Source organism: Juglans regia, chromosome 8 (genome assembly GCF_001411555.2).
Source record: "Juglans regia cultivar Chandler chromosome 8, Walnut 2.0, whole genome shotgun sequence".
NCBI lineage: Eukaryota > Viridiplantae > Streptophyta > Magnoliopsida > Fagales > Juglandaceae > Juglans > Juglans regia.
This window is the reverse complement of record NC_049908.1, coordinates 12,885,354-12,910,999: the sequence shown is the minus strand read 5'-3', so window position 1 is coordinate 12,910,999 and position 25,646 is coordinate 12,885,354. Positions and strand designations below refer to the sequence as shown.

The 25,646-nt window shown below is 35.9% G+C and overlaps 2 protein-coding genes across 9 annotated transcripts; both read left to right on the top strand.

Moving 5' to 3' along the window:
* The first annotated feature begins 447 nt into the window (after positions 1 to 447).
* On the top strand, positions 448 to 7,193 carry LOC108982369 (putative DUF21 domain-containing protein At1g03270). Of its 4 annotated transcripts, none has more exons than XM_035692729.1 (13): positions 448 to 783; positions 899 to 975; positions 1,180 to 1,263; positions 1,356 to 1,469; positions 3,123 to 3,206; positions 3,402 to 3,473; positions 3,878 to 3,945; positions 4,559 to 4,646; positions 5,447 to 5,520; positions 5,602 to 5,977; positions 6,235 to 6,281; positions 6,368 to 6,455; positions 6,937 to 7,193. In XM_035692729.1, exons 1-13 carry the CDS (start codon positions 543 to 545, stop codon positions 6,970 to 6,972), a joined length of 1,449 nt encoding a protein of 482 aa, XP_035548622.1. In that variant the 5' UTR covers positions 448 to 542; the 3' UTR covers positions 6,973 to 7,193. The 4 variants fall into 4 exon arrangements, with proteins under 4 accessions (XP_035548622.1, XP_035548620.1, XP_035548621.1 ...); XM_035692727.1 differs by having other exon boundaries at positions 6,934 to 7,193; XM_035692728.1 differs by having other exon boundaries at positions 4,556 to 4,646.
* A 5,812-nt stretch (positions 7,194 to 13,005) lies between these two features.
* LOC108981807 lies at positions 13,006 to 22,682 on the top strand. Of its 5 annotated transcripts, none has more exons than XM_035693060.1 (13): positions 13,006 to 13,124; positions 13,674 to 13,738; positions 14,612 to 14,687; positions 15,008 to 15,762; positions 16,777 to 16,980; positions 17,137 to 17,196; positions 17,424 to 17,492; positions 17,581 to 17,658; positions 19,858 to 20,031; positions 20,142 to 20,258; positions 21,057 to 21,236; positions 21,327 to 21,373; positions 22,036 to 22,682. In XM_035693060.1, exons 2-13 carry the CDS (start codon positions 13,691 to 13,693, stop codon positions 22,400 to 22,402), a joined length of 2,175 nt encoding a protein of 724 aa, XP_035548953.1. In that variant the 5' UTR covers positions 13,006 to 13,124; positions 13,674 to 13,690; the 3' UTR covers positions 22,403 to 22,682. The 5 variants fall into 5 exon arrangements, with proteins under 5 accessions (XP_035548953.1, XP_018808603.2, XP_018808601.2 ...); XM_018953058.2 differs by having other exon boundaries at positions 13,007 to 13,119; positions 14,612 to 14,753; XM_018953056.2 differs by having other exon boundaries at positions 13,007 to 13,124; positions 14,612 to 14,753.
* Positions 22,683 to 25,646: the final 2,964 nt, after the last annotated feature.

Here is a 25,646-nt window from a genome sequence, read left to right as displayed (position 1 = left end):
ATGTTATCTATCAATACTCTTGTGAAATCATCATTTGGTCTCTGTTTCTTTGTAAAGCTGGCCCCATAACAATTGTGACATGAGATATGCTATACATCATCTTACACTCTCCACAAACCATGGTTTCAATTTTTTTTTTTTTTCACTCAATATACTAAGTATGTTAAAGTTGATGTAAATAGTAGGCTGTTGTAAATATTTTTCCTCGTGATATTATGTCCGACTCGCCCCAAAAAACATATAAAAATGAGAAGTTGATAACTTTATTGTCGCATATTCATAAAACCTCATTATTGTCTGCTGCTGTCTCCATCACTCGCACTCTACGCCAACAAATAAACAAAGCAATAGAATTCTAACCGTCAATCCAAAATACCCAGACACATCCTACGTACAGAATTCATTGACCACGCTAAACTCCACCGCATCTATGCATTCTCCCCAAGACAGCAAAACAAAGACGGCCACTACTTCTCTTTCACCGATCTTCTTGCGTTGTCTCGCTCCCCCTCGACCCAACTGTAAACCACCGGAACCTGAAGATGTTGTGGCTGAATGCGCTAACCCTTGCTCGGACGATGTTCTTCTCCAACGATATCGTTTTCGAGGCGGAGGACATCCGGTTCGGGACGCCTTGGTGGTTCGTCTATGCTGGGGCCTCGTGTCTGCTCGTTCTTTTTGCCGGGATCATGTCGGGCCTCACGTTGGGTCTCATGTCGTTGGGCCTCGTGGAGCTCGAGATCCTCCAGCGCAGTGGCACTCCCTCCGAGAAGAAACAAGCCGGTTCGTATAATCCTGGAAATCTCTTGTTTTTGGAAGGTGGAATTTTGTTTCTTGGGCTGGCGTTCAGTATTTGGTTTTGCTAATTTTCGTGTATTTGATTTTCTGATCTGTGCAGCCGTTATTTTACCGGTGGTGCAAAAGCAGCACCAATTGCTTGTTACCTTGCTTCTATGTAATGCTTGCGCGATGGAGGTGATTCCATAAATTTGCTAAAGCTTAGCTATTGTTGGTGGGAAAAAGAGATGGCCCATTAAAAAAAAAAATGGAAAGAATTTTGTATGGTTAAAATAAATATGGAACCATGACGGATTTCAATATGATCGACTGTTTCCTGTATTTTGCATGCCAAATAGCATTTCACAGATTTGTGCCTGTACTTGGTTTTGCTCTTTGCAGGCCCTTCCCTTATACCTTGATAAGATTTTTCACCCCTTGGTTGCTGTTTTGCTGTCTGTGACTTTTGTTCTGGCTTTTGGAGAGGTACATTTTTATTTCTATGTTGATAAGGCTTGAAGATACAACCACAATAGGCTGAAACGAGAGTTACTTATTACTTACTATATTTGGGCCAGATTATACCACAAGCAATATGCTCAAGATATGGACTCTCTGTGGGTGCGAACTTCGTGTGGCTTGTGCGTATTCTGATGATCATCTGTTATCCGATTGCTTACCCTATTGGAAAGGTACTATTCAGAGTAGAAAACTGAATTTAAAATTTCTGACTTGAAACTTTTATGTCACGGGGTTATGGATCCCTGCTCAAAAAAAGTCAAGTAAAATGTATATCTTGTAAACATGGCAGGACACCATCTACCTCTATTTGCTGCATTTTTTTTTTTTTTTTTTTTTGGTGCCCTAAGTCATTTTGAAATTTTTGCATTAGAACGCCAATAGTCTTTGTGTCAAATGACACTTCCAGTTCATGTGTAGTGGATGAGGTCTCAGGTTCAACTCCTGTGAAGTGTGCGAGTTACTCATTTAAAAGAATAAATCTATGCATATTGCATAAGGATAGGACCCTTTTTCAAGTTTTAAAGCTGCAAAATATAAGATATTTCCTACTTTGGACACAAATTCTTCCAAAAAAATGAAGCATGATAAGGAGAGAAATTCTGAGATGTTTCACTTTCAGATGTTACCACATTTTTAGTTGTCAAAAAGTTGTACTTGGCTGGTCAAGTTCATTAACTTTGTTCTCATTACCTCAATTATAGTTAGTCATTTGTAAATAAGCTTGTACTTGGTTATTATCTTACGGTAGATGTTGGATACAAGAAAGTGGAAGTTTGTGGTAGATGTCTGCTTTATGGACTGGAAGGGGCTAGTGTGAACTTGATATGGTTTTCTCTATTTTTCCATGAGTTTTTTCTGAGCTGCATGAAGTCAAGGAACTATAAAGGTAATACTGTCACACATCGTCTGAGCTGAAGAGACAAGATAGAGGCATAGTTGAAAAGAAGAAAAGTAGAAGTGTTGAGTCAGAAGGGGAGGGTTTGGTCGTGTGGGCCTTGGGCCAGAAAGGATTAAAGGGTTCTTATAAGTAATCTGTTAGTAGTCTATGGGCTTGTGATTTGTTAGTTGAGTTAATGGATTATGGGTTTATTTCATGGGCCTGCGAGTCCATTAAGGATAGTGTCTTTCATTTACTGTTAGTGACAGTCAATTGCTTTAGTTCTATTTCCTTTCTGTTAGTAGTGGAACGCTATATTACTGTAGCACCGAAAGGGGTTGGTTATGCATGAATTTACAAGATTCCGTTTCTCTCTCTACTGTTCATCTTCTCTCCTTTCTCTCTAATATTCTAGAGGAGCCTACCCTCGAAGCCGGCAACCTATTCCTTCACCTGTATCCATTTCTTATCATCAATCCATAAACCAAATCCATATACAAGGTGTTACAAATGCTTTGTCAAGTGGAGGGTAACAAAAGATGGGCTTCATTATGTCTCTCTTCTTTTGACTTTCAAATGCTCTGAACTTAGGATAAGATGTTTAACAATATGGAAGCTGCTCAGATCTATAAGTTATTTAGACAGGGTCTGTAGCTCAAAACATAATAATTGCTCATTTCTCCCTCCTGTTCATTTGCAAAATTTGTTCCCTTTTGTAAAAGGAAAATTGACTGGTAGTTCCACAAGGACGGTTAATGTTTGCACTTTCACAGACACCTTTGTACCTTAGTAGATTAGTATTTACCAGCACATTGGACGCTATAATGTTTGCACACTTTTGCAAGTAGGTGATGGTTGACATTGGCTAGCTAAATAATTGACTTAAACTTCTATATTTTATGAGGTAGGCACTGCGTTTTGAGCATAAAATTTAATGCATTTGCAGGTTCTGGATGCTGTTCTTGGACATCATGATGCTCTGTTTAGACGAGCTCAGTTAAAAGCCCTCGTCTCTATCCACGGCCAGGAGGTAATTCCATATCAAACTCTGCATGATTTGCTACGACTTAATCTGCCCTTATTTATTGGTAAAGATATTCATTAAACTAAAAAATACATGATTAAACCAGCTTGCCTGAAAAAAATGATGCGCCTAGGATTCCAATTCTCTTGGTTTTTTTTGTTTTTTATTTTGTAATCTTAGCTTGCTAATTTTGAATTTTAGGCTGGTAAGGGGGGTGAACTCACACATGATGAGACAACAATTATCAGCGGAGCACTAGATTTGACTGGAAAGGTAGCTATTGATATCAAGGAATCGTTCGAAAGGCTTCAAATGTTTTCTGTACTTGCATATTTGTCATAGTAAAAGATTCGAATATTCATCCATCTTATTTTTCTGAAGTGAGAGATTATGGCCTCTGGCTTGGATACCCTTTTTCTTTTAAGGTGATACTTTATGTTGGTTCCTTACTCTTATATCATCAGCAATAACAGTTGTTGCGTGGTCTTAGTTTTACTTGCTTAGTAGTTGGTATTTCTTCAAAACTTCTTCTGATGCTCCTTTTGCTCCAAAATATTTTAGTTTTACTCTAATTTTCAGGCTTGTGTCCATTTTTTATAACTTTTAAATCTTTCTTTGTTTATTTGGTTTGCCATTGTTTTATAAAATGATCATAATATATTGAATTTAATACACAGACTGCAGAGGAGGCTATGACACCTATTGAATCAACATTTTCTTTGGATGTCAATTCAAAATTGGATTGGTCAGTTTTGCTTCAGCTTGATCTTTCTCAAAACTTGCTCTTCAATTTGGTTGTGGTATAGTGGTGACAGAAGCTCTGACTTTTGTATGTTTTAATTATTTCGCATCTGAATGGAATATCTATTTGTTAGGAGCTATTGTTGGCCATGGCAGAATCAAATGAAAAATTAATTATTATAGCATATCGGAGTGCCTTCTTTTGTTCTTATCAAAGAATAAGGGTTCATCTGGTTTCTAAATTAATAGCGTTGCTCCAGATGGGAGAGCATTTATGACAATGGATACTGCCATGGATGATGTACAAGAATAATTGATGGGAACTGCAGCAAGACCTAAGGACATTTTCCTAGTCTCCTGGGCAAATTCCTTGATGCTTATTTTTGTCTCTGCTGCCCTTGTGAACAAAATGCAATGGGAAACAAGATGGACTTCTTAGGACCACCTGCCAGTATCATTCTGTTTTGTTCCCTGTTTCTGGGGATGGTTCTGTGTCTTTACTTTCACATATATATTTATATATCAGAAGGGAGCTCATAAAAAGATTAAAGCCTTTCAAATCTACTTATAAATCCAAAGTGAACTGATAAAAGATGTTTACCACTTTTATTAAGCAGGGAAGCAATTGGGAAAATTCTTGCACGAGGTCATAGTCGTGTCCCCGTCTATTCTGGAAATCAGAAAAACATTATTGGTCTCCTGCTGGTGTGTTTCAAACCAATGCTTATTATTATTATTATTTTGTTTTAAAAATATATTTTGCTCCCCAACTGTCATTTTTGAGACAGTTATCATCAAACTATCATTTTTGAGGCATTGCATCTTCAAACTATCACTTATCGTCCATCACCTAACACCCTCCATCTAACTCTGGCGTGTAACTAAGATTGAAAAATGCCCATTTGGCTGGGACATGCCTTATTTGGTGGTAAAATTAGAAAAATAAACTTATACTCTATTTTTTTTTTTTTTTAAAAATGAAATCTGAAGGGGAAAAAAGAGATAGAGAGAGGGGTGCAGCCTCCCTGCAGGATTGGATTCCTCCTCCAACATGGTCACATGAACCACCCCACAGGCTGGCACGTGAGGGTTCACTCCCTCCCAGTGCCAGGAGGGCTGAAACCTTCTATCTCCCTTTTACGTTTTCACTTTTAGCTTTTGTTTCCTTTTTTTAACAAATAGATTACTAGGTCATTCGCCATTTCAATCCAAATAGGTACACATGCTAGTCACTTGTGCCATTTTTTTTCACACTTAATGTTAAAGTCAAACAATGGGCGGATCTTGATTATAAATCGTAGTTTGAGAATGCAATGTCCCTAAAGTGATAGTTCGGGTATTACATTCCAAAAGGGACTACATTTGATGGGTACAAAGTGTATTTCCTTTTTTTTTTCCTTACTTCAACATGTGAAGTATTGATTTGCTGCTACTGTTAGCCAGCTGATTATGAAGTTTGTTCTTCCGTTTTTTTCGTAAAAAATATTTCTTTGTTTGAAATTTAGGTGAAAAGTCTCCTCACAGTACGCGCAGAAACAGAAACCCCAGTCAGTGCCGTTTCCATTCGGAGAATTCCTAGGTGTGCCCTTTTCTGCTCAGCATCTCGTTTTAACCTTTTCTGTATGCAAAACATATTAATTCGCATGCATTCATGTCTCAGGGTTCCATCAGATATGCCTTTGTATGATATCCTCAATGAGTTTCAAAAGGGAAGCAGTCATATGGCAGCTGTAGTGAAGGTTAAAGGAAAGAGCAAGAACCCTCAATCTACTGCTGAAGGGGAGAAATTCAAGGAAGGCAAAGTTGCCAATCGGAATTCTCAACTGACTACTCCCTTGCTAACTGACAATGATGAGAAATCGGGGAGAGTTATCATTGACATTGAGAAACATCCAAGGCCTATCACAAACGAACACAAGGTTCGACCAAATGGGACTGCTGCCACAAACAACTTGTGCCATTTATCTGAGGATATTGAAGATGGGGAAGTAATTGGTATCATTACCCTGGAGGATGTTTTTGAAGAACTTCTACAAGTAAGCTCCACTCCCACCACTACTTGGATTTGAATTCTCTTTTAATAGCTGCCCAGACCTATAGAAAAAGTACCTTGCGGGTGCATCACCCGATCTAATCTTCTAATTAAATCCAGTGAAAATTCTCAAGTGGTTTTGTCACAGATTAATTTATATGTTTCAAAACAAATTGCGCGTATTATTTCAGTTTGCACCTATCTATGCATAGTTAGGATTTATTTTTTATTTTTTCTTTCTAATCCCCTTCCTAAATGCAGGAGGAAATTGTAGATGAGACAGATGTTTATGTTGATGTACATAAAAGGTAGGATGCCATCTGAGTTTGCTTGGTTTATTATTTGCAGTCAGTTATGGTATATAAAGGAATGTGAAATATGTAATGATTCGCAGGATACGCGTGGCTGCAGCTGCAGCTGCAGTTTATTCATCTGTAATGCGCTCTCCATCAAATAGAAAGTTGATTGGTCAAAAACCTGCTGTGAGTGAACAATATTCTGTTAATTGTGCATTTTCATGATGCATGTGGTTTGATCATCAGGGGAACATAACTAGAACCACAAAATTTAGGGTAGATTTTGACATTACATGCAAGCATAACTGGAGAAGTGAACTTCTCCCTGTTTCTTTTGAAAAAGCGCATCAAATTTCCATTTTGTGTTTGTATTTGAACAGATCTCATCAAAATCAAAACCCATGGCACCAACTTCTTTTGTAGCTTTTGATGTGCCTGGCGCATGTTGCTTGACTCAAACTATCTGTCTTTGTGGGTAGTGAAAAACTAATTCAGAGAAATTGGCTAAAATAACTTCGTTTGGCTCATTGGTTTCTAGCGGGATTCCGTATTCTCTTTTGAGTCCATCTTGGGTTCACAACCTCTGCACCATGTATTTAGTATAGCAAAGCTAATCTGAAAAACTTTCATGCTTGCATTGTTTGATTATATATTGGTTATCAAGCAGGGAGGTCAGAGTAGGCAAGGGCAATCCCCAAAGTAGCCTGTGGAGGATGATTCACTTGTAGGGAAGTTTTCAGGGAATCCAGGATAAGCCGCTTTCAGTCTTTTGAGCTTGGAGAGAGAGAGAGTTTGAAGTTGGAGGCTTTTATTTCTACATTACACCGGCATGAATAGTTTGCAAATATGTATAACTTTTAGGGTTTTACTCTTTTTGTGTCGTATATATTTATACTGAAACACTCTCAACCCATCTTCCCATCCCATCTCATCTCATCAGTACAATTTTTTCAAATTTCTATACAAAATATAATAAATAATTTAACTTTTTCAAATCTTAAAACAATAATAATATGAAAAAATAATATTTTAATAATATTTTATTCAACTTATCTAAAATCATCTCATCTCATCTGATCTCATCTCATTATCAAAACATCTCACTATCCAAACGAGCCATTAGTAGTTATCAGACCAGATCAAGGCATGCTTCACACGTTTTGGTGTTTGTGGGGAGGGGAGGAAGTTAGGATATAAGCAATGTTGAATTTCTGCATTCCTTTAATTTATTTATTTAGGATTAATTGTGAAATCAGTACATGAGTTTTCACGTTTTCAATTTGAATTTCAAAATGAGAGTACTGCTTTGGGTCTCGAATTTGAGATCTTTTTTAATCATCATAAACATTTAAAAAAAAAATTAAAAAATTTACAATATCATTAAAAAAAAATGTCCCGAATAGAGTATTTTTAATCATTAAAAAAAAAGTCTCATTCGAGAAACTTTTTGAATCCCAAATTTGGAACAAAGCATTTCTCTTTCAAAATTGATATCTGAATTTTAAAAAACTTGCAATTGGTATCTTCATCAATTTTCTTTAAGAAACCTAATGGAATTGGAAGGCTACATGTCAACTTTTTATTGGTTGGCATGTGGCATCATATCAACATCAACTAATTGAAGGTTGATACGTGGCATATTGTGTCAATCTTACCGTTAATTTTTCAACTGCTAATTAATGGAGGTATCTAATTACAATATATATTTTTTTAAGTTTAATAATACGTTTGGATCATCAACTCTAAATTAATCTCAACTTATTATTACAATTTTTTTAAATTTCAATATAAAATATAATAAAAAATTCAATTTTTTCAAATTTCAAAATAATAATAATATTAAAAAATAATATTCTAACAATATTTTATCATCTCAACTCAACTCAATTCAATATTCAAACGCAATAAGTATCAATTTTTCAAAAATTAAAAATTGAGGCATTGAATTGCAAAATCATGACAATCCTAGATATTAATTTTGCAATTCTCCCTCTCATTTTCATGGTGATTTCTCTAGATCCTAAATAGCTTAAAAGCCATCCAACACACCAACGTATTGAAGCGTGTAATGTTTATGACGTGAGCCATATAAACTAGATGTCTTGAGTTCAAAATCTCGCATTTACATTCTTGGTGTCATTGGATTGGGAGAGTTTTTCTTTAATTTACTTAAGGTGTACTTGTAACACCCGCACCCAATCCAGTTCAATTTTATTTTATTTTATTTTTTTTCACACGTTAACTTCCTGCACGTTTTTTTTTTTTATTTTTTGTCTATTTTTTTTTCACCCCTAAGTCTTCCTCTCGTCCACGACATGCATGCACACACACGACTCAGCTTTCATCCGCACACACGTCTCTCATGTCTTTAGGGTTTTCGCATCATATTTCTACGCACACATTAGCCATGCTTAGAGAAACTGCTCTGTTATGTTCGCTACTGCCAACCATATTTGTTTCCTCAGCCTCCTGTCGCACGAATCAGCCTCTCCTAGTCTGACGCCCATCCCTCCACCAAGTTCCAGCCTCTGCTACCCTCTTCAACCACCACTCCATCGCTGCAAACGAGATAGCCAAGACGCATTTTGGCGACATTTTTCTGTGGTGTTGCTGCATCAAAAAAGCCAACGTCGTGTGCACTCAGTTGAATGGAAGCCACCCAATGCGAGTCTTTCCCCTGCACGGCAGAAGCCACCAGTTATTGCCCAGCCCCTCGTGAAACCGTAAGCCACCATACCTGCACCATACACACGATGCCAACCACTAGGAGCCACGAGAAGTCATCCCCTTTTTTCTTTCATCAAAACAAAGCCAAATTGTCCACTACGTAAGGCTCCTCCATGAACTGCCCAACCACTAGGAGGGTTGCACCGTGCAACCATTGCCACCACTGCCCCGGGCCACTGTGACTCACTGGAAAGCAAGCCTCCGCCACGTTACCCAGCCGTTGTCGTGGTTTCTCCGTGTTGCACAACGCAACACCCGCAGTAAGACCCTTTCTCTTTCCACGCGAGACTCTCTCTCTCTCTCTCTCTCTCTCTCTCTCTCACAATGCCCTGCCACCGTGACCACTGTCGTCCACCGCCCAGCCCATCGCTCCGCCACACGTTTCACTTCCTATCGGTGAGCCTCTGCCTCACAAACTATAATTTCACAAACATGTTTTCTTATATCAAGTCTCATGGAAGCTTAGCGTAAAGTTGGTCATGTATAAAATAATTTTATGATCAAAATTACAGTGCTACTCGTTGAGTTACAGGCTATGTTAGTTTGTTTTAAAAATTTTAATATGTATAGGTTGGCTTTATTTTCTTTTATAATAGTCTAAAATCTTTTATGTATAGAAAATTTGTTTTAAGTTATTTAAATTGTTCTTGAGGAAAGATTTATTTTAAAAGTAAATAATATTGGTGTAATGTTATTTTTACACTTTAGATATGATTTAGTCTATCTAAAAATAGTTATGGTTTATTTTAAAATATTTTGAGATAATTATATTATCTAGTATTAAACTTTATAATTTGTTTTCAATAATAAATAGGTCAGACTTTTAAATGTTTTGGTCAAAATTATTAAATCGACATTGATGATTTAGAAAGTGATGATTTGTAATTTTAGGTTTTGAGGAATTAAAATAAGTTATTTTAGCATCTTAGGCTTAAATATTGAAATATGTGTTCGATTGTAAATTTATGAGAATTACATTATTATGTTATAGGTGACGATTTATAATTGTTCGGCATTTTGAGGAAATTTCTGAAAAGTTAAGAAATCCAGATAAGCGGTGTTCTTATGCTAAACTTTGCATTAAAATAAAATGAGCTGAGGTTATTTTTTAAAAATATACATATTTGATTTTGAAAAGAAAGTTGAACTACCTTAGTTATTTGTTCTGCATTATTCATGAGATTCTGTTTAAGAAGAAAGTATTTTCTGTCATGACTAGTGTAGACATGAGTTTATTTTTGACATTATGTTTCTTAACTTTGAAAAAGTGAGCGAATATGAAATTTTGTGTATAAGTTATGTTTTTGCGATCTGATTTTGTTTAGTACTCTGTGTTGATAAGATGTGGCAATTGAAAAACCTTTGGCATGACTTTATAATTCTGATATGGTGATTCTGATTTTGTTTTACTTTGGTATGTGGCCTTGTCACCTGATATAATAGTGACCTCTAGCCCTGTCACGGGATACAATAGTGACCTCTGGCCCTGTCACGGGATACAATAATGACCTCTGGCCCGCTGCGAGATATAATAGTGGTTTTCTATTCTGAGTGCAATCGCTTTGGTAACATGGTGATTTATGTTCTGCTTGGCTTTCCGCAGGATGCACAACCCTACCACGGGGGTTAAACATGGTCTATGTTCTAATATGATGCTCTGATATGATATGATAAGACGAAGATGTTCAGTCATGTTGTGCCAAAGGAGTCTTTGAATGTGAAAAGTTGGTTTCTGAAAATGAAATGTTTGAAAAGTTACTCTAATTTTATGATAATATGTATTTTTGATATTTGTATATTGATACTGAAATGTTTTGTTTATGCATTTTGAACTCTGTGAAAATGCTCATATTTATACACTAGTATATATCTTCTGCTTACTGAGTTATTGATAACTCACCCCTTATCTCCATATATTTTTCAGATGATTTTGAATAGTCCAGCTAAGAGCACTCTCATTGGATTAGTTAAAGTTAAAGTACATTTTTTATGAATATAAGATGAATTTTACATTTAGCTATTATATTCACATAAGTTTCTACATTGGAATAGCCATTTTTTCATTATATGACAATAAAATAATATAAGATGAATTTAACTTTGACTATTCACATCAAATCTCCACATTGGATTATCCATTTATTCATTATATAGTAATGAGTAATTAATAATTTTGAAAAAATTTTAATTTTTTTAATTATGAATTTATTTTATTTTATCATATTTTACTATTCATAATATTATATATTAATTAGTAATTGTATTCTAATTATATTTTTTCAATTGTCATTTAAAATTGAGAGAGAAATAATTGATATTAAAAGGAGAGAGAAATAATTAATATAAAATGTATTTGATGAATGAATAGTTCCTTTCAAATTTGGAAATAATTTTAGAAGTGACTGTAGCTAAATTCCAAATATTTGGAATTTAGCTATTCCAATACGATCACATTTTATGGTTTAATAGCCAAATCTTCAATGGATTTAGCTTTTAGCTAATCCAATGAGAATGCTCTAAGGATCAGGATTATGGAGCAACGGTGAAATGATTAATTAAGTATAATGGTTTATTTATAGAAGATTTTTGAGAAGTGACAAATTTTATTAAGAGATTTTGTAATATTCTGATGACTATATATTTTGGAATCTATAAATATATTAATGAATTGTGAATTTTAAGTTATAAGAAGTAACTCTTCGATCCCTGCGAAAACGGGCGTTACAATACTTACGAAAAATTTGTTGTCAACCTTTAAAATTAATCGTGAGTTTTATCTCATACAACTAGTACCAATAAAATAAGTATAATATTGCAGACTATGTATGCTACGCTATGAGTACAAGCTTGATGATCAAATGAAAGTGTGAGTACAAGAAGGAACATTTCTTCTTTACAGCGCTTCACATGACAATGACACTTGAAGCACCATCACTAACAAAGTAAAGGATAAAGGAAATTATACGAAAATAAAGAAGAGTGTAGATTATGAGAAGTTGTAACATGTTTTTTTTTTTAATTTGTATATAGTGGGAGGTTTCGAATCCAAATTTTTTATTTTGATAACTGGATCATATGTGATCAGGCCATCTTGCTCTTGGTGAGAAGTTGTAACATGTTGAAATAGTTTCGTAGACACCAAGCTCTACATATATGCACTCTCACAACATAACACATTATTATAAATTTGTACAATATATCGGAATAGTTAAATTTATTAGATTAAAATATTACATACAATTTATGTTACTATACTTTGAATCAATATACACAATATATAAATTATTTAAAAAAATTTCTAATATTATTGCATCAATTTTCAAAATTTTTGGTGAAGTCAAAACCATATAGTCCCCATGAACCAAGTGCAACATGTTTTCCTTAATTCATAGCAAAATAAGGAAAAGTATGAACTATTCGGAGCAATTCTAAATTTCTAACACATAGCTCAAATAAATAAATAAAAAGTTCTTAGACCGGCTTGGATGGTAAGATAAGATGAAATGATTTATAAATAATAGTAAAATAGTTTATAAATAATAGTAAAATAGTTTGAGTTAAGATTTTATGAGATTTTGAAAAATGAGAAAAAAAATATTAAATAAAAATATTATAAAATTAAAATATTGTTATAATATTATTTTTATTTTAAAATTTGAAAAAATGAAATTATTTAGATGTTTGAAAATGTTGTAATGATTAGATAGTAATTAGATAAAAAGTTAAAAGTTAAAAATTAAAAATTAAAAATATTTATATTTATAATATTTAAATATTAAAATAAAATAAAATAAAATAAGATGAGATATAATAAGATGAAAATATCGTGATACGCAAACGAGGCCTAACACAGCATCGTAGAATATTATGTTTATAAATAAAATCATAAAAAACTATTTCATAAATTATTTATTGGATATTTATCATTTATCATTTATTATTTTTTGAAATGTCGTTGTCGTCTGGCGCCTCGCCGTCCGCCATGGAATTTTTTTTTTCATAGCGAGAACGCCCTCGTGTGAAAGCCACAATGACGCCCATATCCTGATGATTTCTTGGTTCATTGAACGCTACAAGAACTTTTACGAATCCTTTTCTGTCAGTCACTGTCACTGTCACTCTGGTAAGGTCAGTGCATTTCTCTCCCTTTCTCTCTATATTTCGTTTCCGAGAACGGAAAGGAAATTGAAACGAAGGAGAAAATAAAGTTCTCAACCTTTGTGTGTGTATATTTTTTCCTCTTTCGCCTGATTGTAGTTCCTTCGTTTCTGCTTTTGGGCCTCCCGGTTACTGACAACCCTAATGTCAAATTCTTTCTTTTCCTTTATTTTATTTTCATTTTTTTATAATTTTTTACCCTTTCTTTCTACGCATTTGGGCAGAGCATTATGGTTTCTTAGCTTGACCAACCGTAGTTGATAAATTCTGTGTTCACATGAGTGTCATTGTTTTTATCTTTCCTTTTAGATTCATTCTTCCCACCCCCCAAATTTAGTTAAATGGAAACCGTACATAGGATTTGAGTTTTTGTATGTCCTTATGTTTGTCTGAAAGAATACGCTGGTGTTAACTTGATTGCTCTGTTCCCGCGGTTTTCATTTACCTTTTCATGATTATTAGTAATTTTGTTTAGGGAATAGGTTTGCAAATTTGATGGTTTTTTTTCCTCCTGTGCAGAATAGAGGTTCTTGGAGATGGGCTTCAACTCTGTTTATCGATGCTTGCAGGAAATATTTCCAATGGTATTAATCTCATTTCATTGAATAATTGGTATCATAATGAAAGATTAATTTAATTTAATTTTACTCTTACTTGTAAAAGAAAAATCATTTTACTCTCTTTTTTTTTTTTTATATAATAATTTTCCGCTTTATTTGTTTGTCTTTATTTGTTCCCAGTTTTAAATCTCATGGTAATTTATTTGTTACCAATCAAAGAAAAATCGTGGTATTTGAAGTTTTGATTAATCTGAATGATAAATTTTGCTTTAGTTTCATTGTCTACGAGTGAAAAGGAGTTTCTTGTAGTTTATTTGAGCAGCGTTTTCTCCTTGGTATCCAAATATCCTGACACTCTTCAAATGGAATTTAATGCGAATAAGGTTTTCTTTTAATTTTTTTAACCAAATGTTATGTAATTGCTCAAGAGTCACCACACTCCTATATTCAATTCAGGGTATTACAATTTTCCTCTTAAATCCTGGACATCCCTGTCAAGCCATTCCTTTTGTGAGTGGCAGGTCTCACATTGCATACTTTTGGCTGGAGGCTAGGTATGATACCATTTGTAAAGACCCAAGGAAAGCTCAAGCCACATTTGAACTTATACTCCAAAATGATTAGTCAATATGACAATTGAAGTCCCTTGAAATCATAATAAACAACTAGAACCTCCAGCTAGGCAATATAGGATTCTATTCATAACCTCCCATAGTCAATCTTGGATATTACAGTTTGGCCTAAGCATTTTACCCCCATAGCTTGTCTTGTTTATGCGTTTACTTTTCTTTCCATGTTAATTTGTCTACATTTTCTTCTCTTATATCTTACTTATATAAAAAAAAATTCTTTTCTTCTATCTGATTGAAGATATATATTGCATCTCATTTTGCATAGGTTGATTCTCGCTTGCTGAGGGCTGTTGCTATTGAAAATTCCAAGGATGCTGACCAAGCTGCACTTGCTGTTCTTAGTGAGATTATCCCTTATTTTTCCCTTCATTCCATTGGTCCTTCTAATCCTCCTGAGAATGATAATGGTATATTTTATTTGAAAACCTTTCCCCTTCATAATTTCCAGGATCTTGATTTGGTTGATTGTTGTAATTACTTTATGTCCATTGTACATGGTTCATTATTTGTTGCATCAGCCCTGGATTGTTCCTGGGTTTTCCTTTTTACTTCTGTTTATTTTTTTTCTTATTTTCTTATGCATGCAGTTGAATTGCCATTAGATTGGGTGAGTGATTTGATTGACTTATTTATTATACATTACATGATGAATGTGCTGTAGGAATTAGGAAGCAGATGGACTTGTTGAGCCAGCAGCAAGTAATTTTCACAGCAGATGTGGGGCCCTCTTTAGAACCATGTCCAATAGCTTGTGGTGATGCCAAGGAGACTGACCATAGCTCTGGTGTTCTTCATGCTGATGCAACACCTATAGTTGAGGCGCTGAATGAATCTACAGTTTCAGATATTTATGATGCAAATAAAGTTAAAAATCAGCCATGTGGATGTACTGAAAATGATGAAGTGATTTTATTGGAAAATGCAATGTTGCATGGAGGAAAGAATTATCAGAAACAATTTTGTGGCTATACTAAGGGTGAGGATCTGATTTCTCGGGGAAATGCTATCAAAATTGAGTTAGGGATGAACCCCCCTGGCATGACCACACCTTTGATAAATGAAAAGGGTGCTGTCAAGGTCATTGCAAATGATCTGGATCTTGATAGGAAAGATTTTGACTTTCCTATGGATGATGACTCTAATATGGTTGTCCATGGAGAATGCCAGAAAGAAGAATTGTGCTTAGATAGCTCTGAGGTGAGAAAATCTGTGCCTATGCCGGTTCCAACATCTATCAAAGAACATACTCTGTTGGCTAGTGGTTCCTCTGATGTCACTTTCAGGCAAGACTATTTTGACAGTGAAATGAATGGTGTTGAGGATGAGCCAAAACCGGACACCATAGTTACCCATTCTGACCAAGAATGTAAAATTCATCTTGTTGAAGAGATCATTGTACATGCCAAAAATAACAAGGTACTCTTAAATTTAGTTTTTATAAGCTTGTGAATAATGCCTTCATCTTAAAGTAGAATCCCATCTGTACTGTTCCTCATGAACATCATGTCAAATAGAATTCTAGTTCAACTTGATTCACTTGATAGTATCCAGTAAATGTTTGATCTCTAATACGTTTGTTCAGGCTTAGAGCATCCTCATTGGATTAGGCAAATATTTGCCACATATTGCATAAAAAAAAAAAACACATGCATTGGATTAGGCAAAGTCGAAATAAAATTGGCTTTGGGCTACACTGACTTGCACCCTTGGGTCGTATTCGGCAAGTTACTGTAGCTCGACCAAATGTGTATTTTATTCAATAAAGTGTTCCGTCCAACTACCCTCTCTCTCTTTTGCCTCGAATTTCTCTGTTCCCCTTCCAAACCTCTCTTTTCTCTCCATAAATAAACGAATATTCTTGACTTTTACTTGTTTGGTTGCCGGGAAATGGAAGTAAGAATTGCAGAATAAATGCTATGATTTTGAGTATTATGTTTTGGTTTGGATTGATGAAAAGCTTGAATCGAAGGCTTAATCTTATTTGAGTGGGCATATTTTTCTGTGTAATTTTTTAAAATGGTGTAAAGTGTTTAAAATTTATGCTCTGAATTATTTTCTGTGCAAAAATACTTCCAAAAGAAAGACAATAAAAGAACCAAGTTATGCTGAGCATTTTTGTCTTTGCACTTGACGCCAAATTGGAACTTTATGATTCGAATGGTTTCTTTTACCGCATGTTCTTGGGATTTAATAGGTCTTTGGATAATTTTTTTAAAAAAAGCGTGGTCTGCTGCGAATATCTTGTGTGTTTCTTCTTTTTTATTAGAGAATTAAGATCTTGTTGTCTAAACCACAGGGTGGAAGTTTGAATTCTTGTGGAATTAAGCTCCATGGGATGGGTGCAACTTTGATGACTTATTTGTTTATCTGCTTAATTTTAGTACTCGTTTCCAAACTCTAGATTAAAACATGCTTACTCTGTTGGAGCAGAAGGAATTAAATGGTAAACAGATGAAACTATCTGGATCCCGAGATGAGAATGAAGGTTCAAGAGCTGAAGTGGAAGCTAGTTCAATGCCTGGCAACAAGTCAGCTGAAGAAAGCACTAAACCTTCTGAGCCACCCAAGCAAGACTATATTCATGTGAGAGCGAGAAAGGACCAAGCTACTGATAGCCATAGTCTAGCAGAGAGGGTAATTCCCTTCTGTCTCCTTGAAGTTGTCATTTCCAATCATGTAGTTTCATTTCCAATCGTGTAGTTATTCCAGAAAATAAATAACTCGACTTTGTTGATATTTTAAGCACAATTATTTGGAAAAAAATGTTACTTAGCGGACCCATATTGACAGGTAAGGAGGGAGAGTGAGAGGATGAAAATTCTCCAAGATTTGGTCCCTGGATGTAATGAGGTATATAACTTTTCTTGTTGGTTGTTTGATATAGGTACTATTAGTGATTATGCTGATTAGTTCTATACAATCTAGCATATAAAAAATGATGGATTTTGTGTCTTTAATAAGTCATGTTCTCTTTTCTTACATCATAAGTAGATTAGTCTTAATAATATCTACACAAAAATCTGAAAGCGTGATTTCAGCTTCAACTCTGCTTGACTGTGTCCTTACCCTCTGAACAGGTTACTGGAAAAGTCGTTGTCCTTGATGAGACAATTAATTACATCCAGTCGCTGCAACGCCAGGTTGAGGTGTGTGTCTCTGTTGCCACTTCACCTCATTATAATTTCCTTTAGACTGCAGAACTTGAACTTTTGCTGTATTTATTGGATCTTGCAGTTCCTCTCGATGAAGCTTGGAGCAGTTAATTCAAGGATGGGTATGAACCCCGCTATTGAGGGCTTTCCTCCGAAAGATGTAAGCTTGCGTGCACTGATTCATAATCCAACATATTGTGTTGTTTGTGCTGGAAGGAGTTATGGACAGGTTTTATTTGTGTTTATATTGTCATTTTGTTGGCACTTATATTGTGGATTGTGATTGTGAGAATATGGTTGTGAGAGGATATGGACAGTCTGAAAGGGTTCTTTTTTTTTGTGCTCTCTTAATTGATGCAAGATGTTAATTAATACACTTGGTGCAAAAGAAACTATCACAACCCATTAGCTGCAGGGGCTGTTGGAAACGTCCTCTACAAATACTGATCCGTAGTACATTCAATTCATTGTAATCAAATCACCATTGAAAATATGATTTGGCTGGTAATTAAGACATTCATATGGAATTTTAGATGAGTTTGATCAAAGATTTTTTAGATATTAGCGTTAAATGACCATTGAAAATATGATTGTTTAAACAATAATTTAATTATATGATTATTAATTAACATATCATCGGTAGAACTGAAAAATGTGGCAAAAATAAATTAGGTAAAAAGATAATAATTAATAATATTTTAATATTATATAGAGAGTACATGGATAATCCAATGTGGGAATAGGTTTTGAATGGAATAGGCAAAAGGCAAAGTATGTGATATTAGCCAAAATTTGACTTTTGGGATTGCTAATCCAATGAGGATGCTCTTTAGCATATATGTTTTCACTGTGAAGCTTGCTGATTAATCTGTTTCAGTTCCTTGTGGCTTTTCACTACTTTCAATGCCAGTGATATCAATACAAAATCCTCTGCATTTCTTTATAAACACTTGAAGAGTTCTGTAAATTTCTTGCTCCCAGTTGTTATGCTCTGCATATGGCCATATTCCAATTGGTTTTCATGCCTAGTTAAATTCAAATTCTTTGAAATGCTTGTTTGTATCTCTAATTTAAATTTAAATTCTTTCATGGCAAGCTGTTTGTGTTTTATTCCTTATAAAAAAATGATGAAGATGCTTGAGAATCTACGAAGATCTTTAGTTCTAGATTAGAGATACAAACACAGGGTCAGGCAATTAACAGATAGATAAAAGGATAGAGAGAAAGACATTTGTATGCAAAGTTATTAGGTCTAGAATTTCTCCTGTATTCACTGAATAATTTTTGGAGTTTTTAGAGAAAAATAAATTATAATTTGAAGTGTCCTTGCTCCCAGCTGGCCAGTCAGTCGTTATGCTCTGCTTATTGGCGTATTCCAATCAGTTTTTTGCCTAGTTAAATTCAAAATTCCTTGAGGCGATGAAGATACTGTTTTTTCCTAAAGCAAGACGATGAAGATACTTGATGTTGTAGAACCTTTCTGTAGAGGTGGTTATAGTCAAACCTTTTTCAATGCAAATCATAAACTGGATTGTAGTTTATGTAATCTTTGAGAGTTTATGAAGATCTACTTCCTAGATATAGAAGCACATGCTTCCAGTTAATACAGCATAGAAAAGGACACAGAGGAAGGCACAAGGATATAATTTTTAATATGCATATTTATTATGTCTGTAATTTCTCCCATACTCACTCATTCAAGTGCAACCTAGTGGCCAAAGGTTGGGCTTGGGATGAGCTGTAGGCTTACATCTTGGGTTTGGTTTTTGCACTACGAGTTCCCATAAATTACTTAATACACAATTCTGGTGAGTGGTATTGTATTCCCGGGTTTACTGCTTGCCTTGGTGAGGTTCCAAGTCAATGAAGAAAAAAAAAAAAAAGTTCTCCTGTACTTCAACTTCAGGGTGATAAATTATAATTCTGAGTTTTCAGATAAAAATAATTATGAGCTTGGGGCTTCTTTGAGTCCTTTATCTCCTTTGCCAATCTCCTTACAACAAAAGGAGGGAAGTTGTGTTCATTTGGGAGGCTCTTTGAAATTTCATGAAAACTCGAATATGATCATGTATTATATTTAGGTGGTTAAATTAGGCAAAATGGTATTGCAATGTGACTTTGAAATTCGGAATGGGGAATGATGCATGATATAATTGGTGACTTTGAAATTTTGAACAGGGAGGGTTTCAGATGTTTCCTCATTGTTGAGGTGGACTTAACCCATACCTAATGTTAGCTCTATTTAATGCATACAGATATGTCAAGTAAACTAAATTTTATAAATATTTGTTGCCATCTGACTCCTTCATGCGATGGATCATTTTAATTGAAAGTCACTGATCACTTACCAATGGTGCAGAAAACCTTGCTTTCAGCCATGGAGAGAGTGATCAACATGATGAGAGAAATGGAATTCCAGGAGAAAGCTGCAGAGCAAGCCAAAGCGGAAGCTTGTCGGGGAGGGCTGGATATTCTGGTCAGGGTGGAAGAAATAAAACAAATGTTGGCACATGCAAAGGAAGCAAATAACATGGTTGTAAAATAATAATTGAATACATAGTATTTAGAACTGCTGATTTTTTGGATTTATTTGTTCTTTAGTTAACAATGATAAAAACTGAGCCTATAGCTCTACCTTTGCAGCATGCAGGAGAAGTGTATGGAGAGAAGGCAATTTTAGCAACTGAAGTGAGGGACCTTCAATCTCGGCTGCTCAGCATGTCTGATGAAAGGGATGGATCCCTTGCAATACTTGACGAGGTATTTAAAATTTTGTTACGCCTCATCACCAAACACCATGCCTTTTGACCACCAGTTGATTGTCATTATTGTAGCGGTGTTTGCTTATCTAATTATTTGTTTACCATGCCTTCTGCATGAAGGTGGGAAAGGGGGAGGAGATAAACATTGAGATAGAAAACTCTAAGTAAGCCTTTTCCCATTTTCTCTTAAAAGGAGTTGGAGCTTAATAGAAGATTATCTCTTGCCCTTTTCCTATAACTTTGTAACAAAAGGGAAATACCCAGACTTATCTTTTCTCTATATTTACTCTTTCCCCTATATTATGCATAAGAAGTTTATTTTAACTAAACACATTATCATAATTAATACACAGTTCAGATGATCTTGAAGACGATCAGACAAGAAATGAGATGATAACTAAGAGGGGGGCCGGATTGACTAACCTAACCCTTAAGGGGGCCTTGTCATAGTTTGGTGCTCTGCTTTAGTGTGATTGATGAAGGCTAGGCTAGGTTTGGTATACCAAAACAAATGAGAAGAGATCGGGGTCGAAAATTGGTTTTGGTTTGAGATCTCCAAAAAAAGGTTTGAATCATGTCTTCTTTGCACAGCGATCACATAATCTTTCTCACCTGTGCAAAGAAGGGTTTGGCTAGCCTAACTAAGTTGATCTAACCCTATTAAAAAGATCGAAATGATTTTGACAATATTATCCATGAATAATGATAGTTCCATGTCCATTTGTATGAAGGGTATGACAAGATGTGACCAAATTGGAAGATTTGTTACTTTTGGGTTTTCTTGTTTCCCTTCCAGATGCACCTAACTCTAGAGGCACGAGTAGCCACAGCAGAAGAGTTGAGGAAAGCAGCTGAGCAGGAAAGGATAGAAAAAGAAGAGTCCGCTCAAAATGCTCTTGCCGTACAAGAAGCAATCATGGAGAAGGTCGTTCAGGAGTCAAAGATGCTAGAAGATGAGGCAGGGGAGAATTCCAGGGTAGTTACTTTGTTCCCTTTGTGGCCCTCTTCTTCAAGTAAAAAGAAATGACAATGATTTATGATTAAATCAAATTATGCTTTCTTGTAGTTACGGGAGTTTCTGATGGACCGAGGTCGAATTATCGATATGCTGCAGTAAGTTTAATTCTGTTTCTTTCAAATGAAGTTTGTACCCGCATTTCATTGTACAGACAATCATTAATAGGCTTCTGCATACTCTCTCGCTCCCTTAGTGTGCTGGGGGAGCGAGAGGGTGTGTGCACGTGCACGTGTCTGTGTGTGTGCGTGCGTGCGCAGGTGTGTGTGCAGCTATTCATTGTTCTTGGAAGTCAAATGAACCATATTTTAAATTTGATGCATCTCATTTGTTGTCACATGTTATAATCGGTGCCCTGAATATGGCGTCAGTTTAGTGGGTGTATGGAGCACAAAATTTTTTTCCAACATATTTTTATATTTTTTCTGGTCATGAATCTTTTTTCCTCCGCATTTTTTTTAACTTAATTTTAAAACTAGTATCAACCAAGTTGAAACCTGAATGTTGAACATTTTATTGTCCCAGTTTTTTATTCCCCTTTTATTTCAATTGAAACATTTGTTTGGGCAAGAATTTAGTGAAAACATTTGTCTCATATCCAAATTATTCTTGTTTAGTAAAACCACATACTTGTTTTGTTGGTATTAGTTTCTCCATGGTCCAGATCTATGCATGTATCTATTAAAATTTACGAGTGCTGCTCCTGAACTTGGTATGATATTTGAAAAATGTAACTGTCATGTTACCTTTCCTGGTGCAGAGGAGAGCTTTCCGTCATATGTCAGGATGTGAGGCTGCTGAAAGAGAAGTTTGATAACCATGTTCCATTAAGCCAATCATTTTCCTCTAGCCAGACTAGTTGCATCTTAGCTACTACTGAAAGAGAAGTTTATGTGAAAAACGAGGCATCTGATCTGGTTCCTGAGCACAGGTTAGCTTCCTCAGGCTCTTCCCTCAAAAGCGTGGCGGCGCCTGTTTTGGTTCCTAAGACAATTAGCCCGACAACCTCCGATGACAGCCTATCAGTGGACAGCAGAATTGAAAAGGAAAGAGCTAGAGCTGAACACCAAGCTCTTTTGGATGAAGGGTGGGATTTCTTGGACACAGATGCAGAATTGGAGAGCTAAGTTGCAGATATTGTGAATACTACGGTATATATCTAATAGAAGTTATTTACAAGATACGTACGTGCAAGTGGTCTTTCAAAACCTTTTTTTTTTGCATTTCCATTCACTGATTATGATTTTATTATGGCCCTGAGGGGATTGTGTACTATTTTCATATGCAGTGAATTGGTAGCAATTTGCTTCCTTCGGGTTGTGTTTGTACAGTGCAAATGTAAGACATGGAGAGTTTATTGGAGTGTTAATAATAATTTTATTAGAGTCAACTGAGATTGCCAGCAAATCTTTAGCTTGTTTTTTTCCCAACTCTCTCTCAAAGATGAGTTCTCCCTTCCTCCCCAGTGAGTCACGCCCAACTTGAATCAGTTCTTACCCAGTTTCTTAATCAAACCAGAAACTCAACCCAGTTCCCTCACTTCCTCACCATCCTCTCTCATTTAATCCTGCATTAATTTCAACTATCAACAACTAACGCACACCTTCCCGTAAACTCTTCTCAACCATCGGTCCCTTTCTCAAATATGGACAAAAATTACATTTCCTCCAAATCAATCACTTTCCACCAAAACCTCTCTGAGACTTCTGAGAACCCAATGACAAAAATGGAAGGAAGCATCAAAACCTCAGAAACCCTCAAATGGCTAGACCTGGATCTGCAGCTAGAAATTGAAAATGCAGCATACCTTTCAGAGCATGCACTCATTGGACGCATAATTACATCCAAGCCGCTCAACAAACTTACGTTACATGCTACAATAAAGGCTGCATGGAGCTTCGTGATCGGACTCTCCATTGAAGACCTATGCACAAACACTTTTCTCTTCACATTTCCAACCCAGCAAGAGAAAAACAGGGTCTTAGAGCAGCGACCTTGGAATATCAGAGGTTTTCATATGTTGATTAGAGATTGGCCCACTGGTTTAAGCTTGCAAGAAATTGATCTAAAAATGTCAATTTTCTAGGTTCAAATACACGGATTGCCTCTGGAGTATATGACAACAACAAATGCTGAAAGAATAGCAAGGAGGCTAGGGAATTTTATTCAAGTAGAGCAAGCTACGGACATGAAAATAATCCTCAGAAAATATATGAGTGCAAGTGGAGATAAATGTAGAGAATCCACTTTCAGATGGGTTTCCACTCTCACGGCCTAGAAGACAAGCAACGTGGATCAGTTTCAAATATGAAAGGCTGTCAGACTTTTGTTATTGCTGTGGATGTCTAGGTCACATACAACAAGTGTGTCCTCTGTTTCAAGTTAGAACCGAGGTTACTAACTTTGGTCCATGGATGAGAGCTGATATGGTAAGATGGGGGCAACACGAAAATCACTTGCATGCAACAAGATGGGGACAACCATAAATGCAAGCATCTATAGCCAGAAATGAAGATCTAGAAACAAGGTATAACTTTCATCATCGTGCAAAAAGAAAAGAAAAGATGGAAGAAATGCAACGAATTCACAGCTTGAAGGTCCAAGAAGAACACAGTTTCAGTGCACTTAGATGTAGCAGCGTGGACGTTCATGGTGAGAATCTCAGCATGCATGGATTGGTAGAAGAACTGTTGAGAACACGTGGAAGCATGAGAACACACCAAGCTGTAGAAGTGACTTCATTAAATGAAAATAGGCCCCTATGCAACTCGACGGCTTGAGAAATATCTCTGCAGAATAAAGATAGTCAAATATGTCCCCCTCTTACAAAGACCAAGAACATCCACTCCACTCATCACAATGACTGCAATCGACGGGTAAGAACTGTGCCCACATCTCTTAATTACAGCCCACAAACATTAACTCCTATCACTTCATCAACTTCGCAAACAAAACAAACAAGCTGATCATCCAACGGAAGAACCCAACTTAATTTTCAAAAACATCATAGCACAGTTCGAACAGCTCAAAAGCTCAACAGATTTCACTCCAAAGGCCCATTCCTTATCACTGTTAGTAAGCCCATCTGGCCGGTCGTGCTTTGCAATAAAACCAAACCCATATCATACAACACAAAGCCCAGCTCAATCATCCAATAATTTGGCTTTTAACCCCTCACAATCTGATCCAGACCCGTTGAAATGGCCCATAAAATCAGCTCAGCCCACAAATCCAATTCAGTTCAAGCAGACAAACATCCCTGGCCAGCCAAACAGCAACGACCTAAAGGAAAACATCTCTACCCAGCCGATATACCCTCTTGTGTTCTATCACAATCCTGTCCACCCAGAAACAAAAATACATTCACAATCATCTTCCTCCTCCGAAACAGACCCGCATAAACTGAAAACTTCCAGCCAAATAAACACTGAAAAACTTGAAATTGGTTCAAAGAAAAGGCAGACTCGCAAAGGGCAAGGAGAGGCCGTCTCATTGGGAGAAGATTCTCGTAGCAAACGAAGCAAGAAACAACAGATACATCAAATACTTTCGGACTCTGAGGAAATGGAAAGGATCTCGATTGCAAAGTTCTTCCAGTATGCAAAAGGAAAAAATCGCAGCATCTCGGAAAAGCAAACAAAAAAGCCAAGATTTTCTCCATATCAAAGGGAGTCACGACATTTGGGTAATGTGTCTCAGACCAAAACTTTGAACTTATTTTCATTGGATTCTGAAGCCAATGTGGCAGGGCCAATACTGCCACTAGATGAAAAATGAGGATTATGAGTTGGAATTGCAGGGGTCTTGCCCGTCCCCGTGCAATTAGAAGTTTGAGGGCAAATATCAGGTCTCTAAAACCTGATATCGTCTTCCTTTCGGAGACAATTTTGAACACTGTGAATACTAATATTATTGTGAATAGATTAGGTTTCAGCTTGTATGTGAATATCCCACCAGACAGTAAATGGGGTGGACTTTTGTGTATGTGGAAAAATGGTATGGATGTAGAACCTGTTTACATGAATAGTAATGTAATGACTATGTTTGTGTACTCGAATCCTGTTCACTCCCCGTGGTTGTTAAATCTTGTTTATTGTCCTGCAAATTATAGTAAAAAAGGGAATTTTTGGAACAATCTTGAGAGAATTACAAATAGCTTTAATGGTCCTGTACTTAGCATTGGAGATTTTAATGAAGTCCTCAACCAATCTGAAAAACAGGGAGGTCGACCTTTTGCTTGCTCTTCTAACTTAAATGGACTTAGAGCCTACATGGATGTTAATGGGATGGTTGATATTGGGTTTCATGGACCAAAATACACTTCGACTAACAACAGACAAGGGATTAGGAACATTAGAGAAAGACTTGATA

Bases quoted from the DNA above. Each gene is read 5' to 3' on its own strand.
- LOC108982369 (XM_035692726.1), top strand. From the start codon at position 543: ATGTTGTGGCTGAATGCGCTAACCCTTGCTCGGACGATGTTCTTCTCC. The intron at 1,264-1,355 runs GTACATTTTTAT...TATTTGGGCCAG, and splicing joins TTGTTCTGGCTTTTGGAGAG to ATTATACCACAAGCAATATG. The intron at 6,456-6,933 runs GTGAGTGAACAA...TTGGTTATCAAG, and splicing joins TGATTGGTCAAAAACCTGCT to CAGGGAGGTCAGAGTAGGCA.
- LOC108981807 (XM_018953058.2), top strand. From the start codon at position 13,691: ATGGGCTTCAACTCTGTTTATCGATGCTTGCAGGAAATATTTCCAATG. The intron at 15,763-16,776 runs GTACTCTTAAAT...CTGTTGGAGCAG, and splicing joins TACATGCCAAAAATAACAAG to AAGGAATTAAATGGTAAACA. The intron at 17,659-19,857 runs GTAAGCTTGCGT...CCAATGGTGCAG, and splicing joins AGGGCTTTCCTCCGAAAGAT to AAAACCTTGCTTTCAGCCAT.